The sequence below is a fragment of the Leptonychotes weddellii genome, chromosome 10, assembly GCF_054177405.1.
Source record: "Leptonychotes weddellii isolate Sample4059 chromosome 10, ASM5417740v2, whole genome shotgun sequence".
NCBI classification, from domain to species: domain Eukaryota; kingdom Metazoa; phylum Chordata; class Mammalia; order Carnivora; family Phocidae; genus Leptonychotes; species Leptonychotes weddellii.
This window is the reverse complement of record NC_138378.1, coordinates 104919962-104929561: the sequence shown is the minus strand read 5'-3', so window position 1 is coordinate 104929561 and position 9600 is coordinate 104919962. Positions and strand designations below refer to the sequence as shown.

The following is a 9600-nucleotide window of genomic DNA, read 5'->3' as shown; positions in this document are numbered from 1 at the left end:
AGTTTTGCTGTTGAAAAGTACAAGTTCAGAGTGGTCACTTTTGATTTTTAATATGGAGCCTAGTTTGTTTCTGCAAGCTTTTGTAATATCTTTATTCCTGCTGTCTTGAAATTTCATGGTGCTACTACTATGATGTATAGACCTTATTTTATTCATTATGCTAGGCATTTGGTGAGTCAGTCTAAAATAGATTCCTTTGGTTCTGTTTTCTTGCACAGTTTTTTTAAAGTTTTAATTTAAATTCCGGTTAGTTAACATACGGCATAATACTAGTTTCAGGTGTACAATATAGTGATTCAACACTTCATACCCCAGGTGCTCATCAGTCAAGTGCACTCTTTAATCCCCATCACCTATTTAACCCATCCCTCCCCACCCACCTCCATTCTGATAACCATTGGTTTGTTCTCTATAGTTAAGAGCTTTGTTTCTTGGTTTGCCTCTCTCTCTCCTTTAATTTTTTTTCCCTTTGCTCATTTGCTTTGTTTCCTAAATTCCACATATGAGTGAAATCGTATGGTATTTATCTTTGACCAACTTCTTTCACTTAATAATACTCTCTAACTCCATCTGTGTTGTTGCAAGATTTCATTCTTCTTTATGGCTGAGAAATATTCCAGTGTGTGGGTGTCTTCTTTTTTTTTAGATTTTATTTATTTATAAGAGAGTGCAAGAGTGTGAGTGGGGTTGAAGGTCAGAGGGAGAGGGAGCATGGGGCGCGATCCTGGGACTGGGGGATCAGGACCTGAGCCGAAGGCAGACGTTTAACTGACTGAGCCATCCAGGCACTGTCTTTATCTTCTTCTTCTTTTTTTTTTTTCCCCAAAGATCTTATTTATTTGATAGAGAGAGAGGGAACACAAGCAGGGGGAGTGGGAGAGGGAAAAGCTGGCTTGTGGCTGAGCAGGGAGCCCCATGTGGGGCTTGATCCCAGGACCCTGGGATCATGACCTGAGCCGAAGGCAGACGCTTAACCGACTGAGCCACTCAGGCTCCCTTATCTTCTTTATCCATTCATGAATCAGTGGGCACTTGGGCTGTTTCCATAATTTGGCTATTGTAGATAATGCTGCTATAAACATCGGGGTGCAGTATCCCTGTGAATTAGTATTTTTGTATTTTTGGGTAAATACCTCGTAGTGCAATTACTGGATCGTAGGGTAGTCCTGTAACTTTTTGAGGAACCTCCAAATTGTTTTCCAGAGTGGGTGCACCAGTTTATATTCCCACCTGCAGTGCAAGAGGGTTCCTCCTTCTCTACATCCTAGCCAACACCTGTTGTTTCTTGTGTTGTTGATTTTAGCCATTCTGACATGTGTAAGGTGATAATCTCATTGTAGTTTTGATTTGTGTTTCCCTGATGATAGGTGATGTTGAGCAACTTTTCATGTGTCTGTTGGCCATCTGTATTTCTTCTTTGGAAAAATGTGTATTCATGTCTTCTGCCCATCTTTTAATGGGATTATTAGTTTTTTGGGGGTTGAATTTTATAAGTTCTTTATTTAGGATACTAACCCTTTATCAGATATGTCATTTGCAAATATCGTCTCCTTTTCTGTAGGTTGCCTTATTGATTGTTTCCCTTGCTGTGCAGATTTCTTGTACAGTTTATAAATTATTATTTTCTACATGTCGTTTTCTCTGTTCTTTCTTTAACTTCTGTTAGTTAGATGTTGGACTTCCCAGGTTGATCTTCTGATGTGTCAAATATCACATAAATTCCATTCTTTGTCATTTTGTTATATTTTCTGGGAGATCTCAATTTTCTCTTAGTCTTTCTGTTGAATATATTAATCCCCCCCCTTTTTTAATTTCCAAGAGTTTTCTGGTTCAGGTTGATTTTCCTTCCTTTCTCTCTTTTTTTCCCCATCTTGTTTTGAGAAGATAAAAGGAGCTGTCTTTTCTCTTTCTCTGCATTGCCCCTTTTTCCTTCAGGTTCTCTTTTTTGGTTTGTTTCGGTTCTGGTATCTCATTGGAACTTTTGTTGTTCATATTTTGGCCTGAGGCTCTAAAAATATGATTGTGGATGCTGCGTGGACAAGTGTGGAGCTTGTCAAGTGGTGATATTCACCCTAAGGGTGAAATATCTATATATCTTTTCTCAGGTACCATTTCACTTTCTCTAGAAAACATCATTTATTTGTTTATTCAAATACTTTTTGAATGTCTGCTTTTATGTCAGGCATAGCTCTAGGTGCTGGGAATTTAACTGAATTAAACAGATAAAAATTCCTACCCTTGGACCTTATATTTTGGCTTAGGGAGACAGACAATAACAGGAACAAGTAAATGTATACAGTATATTTGAGGGATCTTAAAGATGAAGAGTAAGGAAGAGGGGTAGGGATTATTAACAGACAATGGACATGGGGTGGGGGACATGGGGAAATGTTGTTACTTAGGAAAGGATAGTGAGGGGAGGGAGTCATAATGGATGGAGAAGAGATATTCCAAGTTGGGAGAACAGTTATATGCAAAGGCCTTGAGGTGGGAATCTTCCTGACCTGTGTGTGAAATAGTAAACAGGCTGATACACTTAGCTAGATCAGAGAAAGATACAGAGAATTATGAGGACAGGGTGGAAAATGGGGAGGTGGGCAGAATGGGTAGGGTCTTATGAACCATTTTAAGAACTTTTGCTTCTGTCTTTGTGAAACATGGGATTTGTAGATAGACAATAAATGGTTATCTCAAGTTTGGAGTTCAAGAGAGTGGTCTGGGCTTTGATATAAATTTGAGAGTTATCAGTGTGTTTGTGGAATTTAAAGCCACGAAATTAGGGAAAATCACCGAGGGAATGAGTGAAGTTAGAAAAGTTCACTCCAAGTTTTGGAAAAGTTCAGAGAGATAAGGAGAAACCAGTAATGAAAATTGAAGAATGAATGGCCGAGGTAGACAAGGAGAGTTTTTGTGCAGAAAAGAATGAAGAACTGCTTTAACCACTGCTAATTAGTTTGAGGATAGACAACATTGATTGAGAGAGAAACTCAAGGAGTCTAGGATGGTGGTAGTTAGCTTAAAACAGCCTAAAATCTTATTTTCCATTTGTACCTGGTTTCTATCTCAAAAGGTATGGAAATTTCAGACCGTGTCCTAATTTCACCTCCCTTCAGGGAAGTTTTCTGAAATAGTATTGGTTGTCAGGTTTGTCATTAAGATTAATTAACAAATTGTATGCCTAATTGGAATTGTTAGTCTTGTTCAGAGTTGGTCTTGACAACTAAGTCACTGTAGGATGATTTTCTCAGTAATTCCTAGAGAAACAAAAATATGGGCTGTGGGTAAAGTCTGAGGTTTATTTTTATTTATTTATTTATTTTTTTTAAAGATTTTATTTATTTGAGAGAGAGAATGAGAGACAGCACGAGAGGGAAGAGGGTCAGAGGGAGAAGCAGACCCCCCGCTGAGCAGGGAGCCCGATGCGGGACTCGATCCCGGGACTCCAGGATCATGACCTGAGCCGAAGGCAGTCGCTTAACCAACTGAGCCACCCAGGCGCCCAAGTCTGAGGTTTATAAATGCCAGGCACATCGCCTTTTTTTTCTTTTTATTTGGGTATGGGAAACTCAACCCAAGCTGAAGATTTTGGTTAGTTACAGTACTTTCACTTCATGTCTTTCGAAGCTCTGTGTTATTAGATGAATAAACATTTAGTATTTTTATGCCTTCTTAATTCACCCTTTTATCATCATGAAGTGACCCTCTTGGGCGCCTGGGTGGCTCAGTCATTAAACATCTGTCTTCGGCTCAGGTCCTGGGATCGAGTTCCGTGTTGAGCTCCCTGCTCAGCAGGGAGTTTGCTTCTCCCTCTCCTCCTCCCCCGCCTTGCGAGTGCGTGCGTGCAGGCTCTCTCTCGCTCTCTTGCTCTCTCGCTCTCGATCTCAAATAAATAAAATCTTAAAAAAAAAAAAAAAAAGAAATAACCCTCTTTATCCCTGGAGTCTTTTTACTTTGCAAGCTAGTAAAGGCTATATTTTTTCCTACTAGGAAACATTTTTATTCTTTTGCATTAAAATATTAGATATTTTAGGGGCACCTCGCTGGCTCAGTTGGTAGAGCATGCGACTCCTGATCTTGGGTTCATGAGTTCAAGCTCCACATTGGGTGTGGAGCTTACTTTAAAAAAAATTTAGACATTTTAAAGTTTACCTTTTCGTTTCCTAATTGTAAAAACTCTTTTCTATATAGCTGTTTCTTCTGCCATGTTGGATCTTCTATTACTTGAGTTTAAAATTGAATAATTTGCTCGGAATTTGCATACCTAGTGACTGTCGAGCCAAACAAACACAGATTTTAAAAGTGTGTTTTTATTTTTACTCCAGTTAATTTTAGGAGAGCTAAGTTCAGAGCCATAGATACAATTTACCTTTTTTTTTTTTTTTCTGTGTTGTAGGAATAGACTTTAAGATCAAAACAGTTGAATTGCAAGGGAAGAAGATCAAACTACAGATATGGTAAGTGATGCTGATTTACCTACTTTATATAGTAGATTGCCAAGCTCTTGAAGATTTGGCAGTGAAATCCTTCCTTGTCACCAGTTTAGATTCTGTGAGACTTTCCTTTGTAAAGCCAGCAGTCAAGTCACCTTCTTACAGTGAAGAAAAAATTATGGACATAGAGCACCTGACGGTTCAGTTGGTAGAACATGTGACTCTTGGTCTCGGGGTTGTGAGCTCAAGCCCCATGCTGGGTGGAGAGATTACTTTAAAAATAAATAAATAAATATTGACATGGGCTTTATTTATTTTCAGTCCATGAGATCTGGCTGAGTGTTTTACCTTTTCTACTTACTCTATGAACTTGAGCAAGCTGCATAACACTGTGAGGCTGTATCTTCATATGTAAAATAGAGATAATACCACTTATCTCAAAAGATTGTTCTAAGGATTACATGACAATCTATGTAGAACCGTTAGCACCATACTTTACACTCAATATAAAAAGTTCATTGCTTTGAGAGTCTTAAGCTAAAATACTTGTTTCCTTTAATGTGTTTATAACTTTTTATAGGCATTATTTTTATTAGTTTGTATAGGATTTGCCCCATAGAAGTAAAATGAAATTCTTTAAATTTGTATTCAAGTATGAATCATAGACTTTAAAATTAGAATAGCAGTATTTTATAGTAAAAACTGTTTTACATATATATATATATTAACCTATTAAATACTCAAAATGACCCCGTGGGATATGTTAACAGCCTTGTTGAGGTATAACTGACATACAATAACTGTATGTATTTAAAAGTATACAATTTGGTGAGTTTACACATATATATAAACCTGTGAAACCATCACCACAGTCAAGATAATGAACGTATTCATCCTTGAAGCCTCTTTGTAATCTCTCCTTCCTTCCCTCCTTCCTATTCCTGGTCCCCAAGCAACCATTCTTCTGCTTTCTGTCACTGTAGACTAGTTTCCATTTTCTAGTACTGTATATAAATACAATCATATAGTGTCTTCTTTTTTTTTTTTTGGTCTTTTTTTGGGGGCAGGGTCTGGCTTCTTTCAGTGTAATTATTTTGAAAATTATCACTGCTTTTTGTGTGTATCAATAAGTTCATTACTTTTTATTGCTGAGTAGTATTCTGTTGTTAAGATACATCACAACTTGGTTATTCACCATAAAGCTGCTATAAATCTTTGTGTAGGTATATATTTTCCTTTCTCTTGGATTATCCCTGTTTTATAGATAATGAAATGGATGCATTTTGAAATAACTAAGGTCTTTGGCATGTAAATGGTAGAGCAGGGATGCATTACATGCTCAGATTGTAGAGTTGAGAGTAAAACTGTTCATTACTCTACTGCTTCCTATAAATAGTGCAGTTTGATAGTTGATTTTCCTGCTCTTTCCAGTGCTGTCATTTCTTTATTACCAATCAGTAATTGTGCTGATTTTGAATTCATTGTTACCTTGGGTTTCACTATAAAAGGACCTGTCATAGAATGGTTATGAGAATGAGTGGTACATGGAAAGCACTAAGAGCAGTGTCTGATACGTAATTAATGTTTAATAAATCATAGCTATTATTATTTGGCTATCTCCCATTAAGAGGCTAGAACCCTAAGAATAAGAACATTTTATTTTAGGATATGAGCAGAGGCGGAAGTTAGCAAAGGAGATTGCAGAGGAGATTTAGAGAATTAGGGGAGAACAGTGTCCCAGAATCCAAAGACAGTTTCAAAAAGTTAGGTATTCCCTTTGAAAGAGAGCTGCAAATAATAATAATTATTATTATTATTTATACTATTAATATTTATATTATTAGAATGCAAGTGAGCAGGGGGTTGGGGAGGGGCAGAGGGAGAGATAATTTTTTTTAAGATTTTATTTATTTATGGGCGCCTGGGTGGCTCAGTCGTTAAGCGTCTGCCTTTGGCTCAGGTCATGGTCCCGGGGTCCTGGGATCGAGCCCCACATCGGGCTTCCTGCTCTGCGGGAAGCCTGCTTCTCCTTCTCCCACTCCCCCTGCTTGTGTTCTTCTCTCGCTGTATCTCTCTGTCAAATTAAAAAAAAAAAAAAATCTTAAAAAAAAAAAAGATTTTATTTATTTACTTGAGAGAGCGAGCATAAGCAGGAAGGAGGGTCAGAGGGAGAGGGAGACGCAGACTCCCCACTTGATCTCCAGCACCCCGGGATCATGACCTGAGCCAAAGGCAGACGCTTAACCGACTGAGCCACCCAGGAGCTCCGAGAGAGAGAATCTTAAGCAGGCTCTGTGCCCAGATTGGGGCTCAGTCTCACAACCCTGAGATTATGACAGCTGAAACTAAGAGTTGGGCGCTTCACTGACTGAGCCACCCAGGTGCCAAAGGGAGCTAATAATTGGAAGAGTAGGATATGTTTAACCAGAATGTCATTACCTGACCATGTAATTAGAGGTATAATCTTTATAACATCTTTAAAATTTAATACAAACTTAAAATGTAGACATTTTAAAGTATTTCCTAAATTTAATGATTCCCCTTGAAGCACAGTCCACTTGATGATCATTGATTTTTCCTTACTTTAACTGGGAAAGAACTCAGCAAATGAACTGTGCCTAAATTCTGTTTCATTATAATTAAAGCTGATCTCAAGGGAATGGATGTCAATTATTTATTCTGAATTTCAACCAACTCTCCCCTCTGCCCTTTTTTAGCCCCATGCCTTATCCCAGTGTTGGCCCTACCGGTTAGTCTGTGTTCCAAGTCTCTCTTAGGCTCTGCCACACTGATTCTTTCCTCTCAACTGCATCCCCTCTGTGCACACTTTTTTTTTTTAGTATATGTGCTGCCGAAGCGAGCACTCCTCTGTGCACACTTTAAACTAGTAATGTTCAAGCTTTTTTGATGGTGAGAGTCACATTTTACATTGTAACTCTGTGACTCAATATATAGGTACATTTATATGTGAGTGTATACAACAGAAACAAAAGTGCAAAAAACTTTAAGATATATTTTTATTTATATGACACATAAAACCTTTGCCCTACTAAATTTGTCCTGTTCTTCCACAGACTTCCCCCCACCTTTTTTTTTTTTTAGAGATGGGTAGAGGGACAGAGGGAGAGGGAGAGAGAAAATCTTAAGCAGGCTCCATGCCCAGTACGTGAGCTGGACCTGGGACCTGATCTCACAATCCTGAGATCATGACCTGAGCCAAAATCAAGAGTCGGACACTTAACCCACTGAGCCACCCAGGCGCCCCGCAAACTTCCCCTTTTGTTCCTTGTCCTGTGGCTTTAAGTATTTTTTTCTCCCTCTCATTTTAGCTTCTGTAGCTTCTAGAAGTAAACAGTAACAACTAACACTTGTTTTTGAAAAAGAGAGCCTTCCCAAAAGATGTTCTTTTGTAACAGTAAGTCCTCCAGTGTGGCCTTCAAGATTAATCTAGAAAAGATTTCTACTGTACTTCTAAATCTCAAGTATAGCATAGAAATGATAACATCTCTAATTTAGAATTGTTTGATTTTTACCTCTTTTGGGTAAAAACTCTTTAGAAAGAAATTTTTTAGTGTAGGTTTTCATATATAAAACTGCTTTTAATTTGAAATATCCATTTTCCTATAAAGGATGTTAGGAATGAGTGGTGAAGATTTGTGATTGATAGTTTTTAAGAGGTTAGCATTGTGCTAGCTGATTTTCTTTCTTCGCTTTTGAAGGTTCACATGCTAACAATCCAGGGAGAAGGAAACTATGCAGATCCAAGTTAAGAGATCTGGAATATGCCGCAATAATTGAAGAAGGCTTTTAGCATGAAAAACCCGTTACTCATAAATTCAAAATGCTATCCTTACTCAACATTAAGTGTTTTGCTTCCAATTGCTACTAAAAAAAAGCACAGTGATTTTTTTTTTTTTAATCTGTCTCTAGTTTGAATGAATATATTCAGATTCCTGTTTCAGCATGAAAAACTCTGTTCTGTGATTGAATATTGGTTTGGGAAACTTTTCTAAAGTCTGTGCTAAAGATTTGTGTCATTTTTCTTTACTTGAATGATCTTCACTTCTTGTCTTTTTTTCCAGGGGTCTTCTAGGCTATCTGTTGCATAAGGGTGGCAATGGGTCTCACCCTGGCCAAGGCAAATGTGTATAGGCCTAAAATTAGCTTGTTTGGCTGATAGAGAAGCAGCTGTGGCTTTTTAAATCCCAGATCTCTAGAAGTTTCCATCACAGTATCTATCTACATTTTCTATAGTGTTGTGGGTCCTGCCAGGAAAAAAGCCATAGTGAGTTACTTCAAGTTTGCCTTTTCTTGTTGTTTTTTGTTTGTTTTTTTAAGGGACGGTGGTCAGAAATGTTTGTTACTGTTGGCATCTGTATCTTGTACCAGCAGCAATTTTTTTTTTGAGATTTTATTTATTTATTAGAGAGAGAGCATGAGCAAGAGAGCACAAGCAGCAGGAGGAGGAGACTCCCCACTGAGCAGGGAGCCTGACATGGGGCTAGATCCCAGGACCCTGGGCTCATGACCTGCCTGAGCCAAAGACAGCCGCTTAACCAACTGTGCTACCCAAGTGCCTCAGCCAGCAGCAAATTTAACATCAGCACAGTCAACCAGGAATCAATAGTGTCACATTGTAGAGGAATTAACCATTTATCTACATAAGGTGCCAGATTCTTGGGGAGTCATCTTTGATTCTTCCCATTCCCTTAATCCCAACATCCTCTTTGGTAAGCCCTGTTGATTCAGTCTTATATTTCTAGAATCCATATACAATTTGCCGTCTCCTTTGTTACCCCCCCAGTCCAAGCCACCGGTACTGCTTCTTTGAGCCAGTAGGTAGGCTCTTAATATCCTAACAGGTCCTTATTTTCCCTTTGCCTTCTTCCTTTCTGCCTTTTCCCACATAACAGCCAGAGTAATCTTTTTTCAAATATAAATCAAGTATAGATCATGTTGTCATTCCTTCCCCATTTATAACCATTTGAGTTCCATTGCATTTCAAATGAAAGTCCAAATTTCACATCCAAATTCCTTACCCCAGTTAACAACAGAGTGGCCTCAACCTCATTTTGTGGTCTTGTGCAGCTGATGAACATGAACATGGCAAGCTCTTTTCCAATTTGGGACCTCTGTACGTGCTCCATAGACCTTCCTCAGATACCCCCAT

At 38.4% G+C, this 9600-nt stretch overlaps 1 protein-coding gene across 1 annotated transcript in view; it reads left to right on the top strand.

Moving 5' to 3' along the window:
* The window catches only part of RAB10 (RAB10, member RAS oncogene family), a 49201-nt gene that overhangs the window by 14649 nt on the left and 24952 nt on the right, over window positions 1-9600 (top strand). Inside the window, exon 2 of the mRNA XM_006732868.3 lies at window positions 4394-4454. Within this exon, the coding sequence (XP_006732931.1) occupies window positions 4394-4454 (61 nt within the window). The remainder of the gene's footprint in view (window positions 1-4393; window positions 4455-9600) is intronic.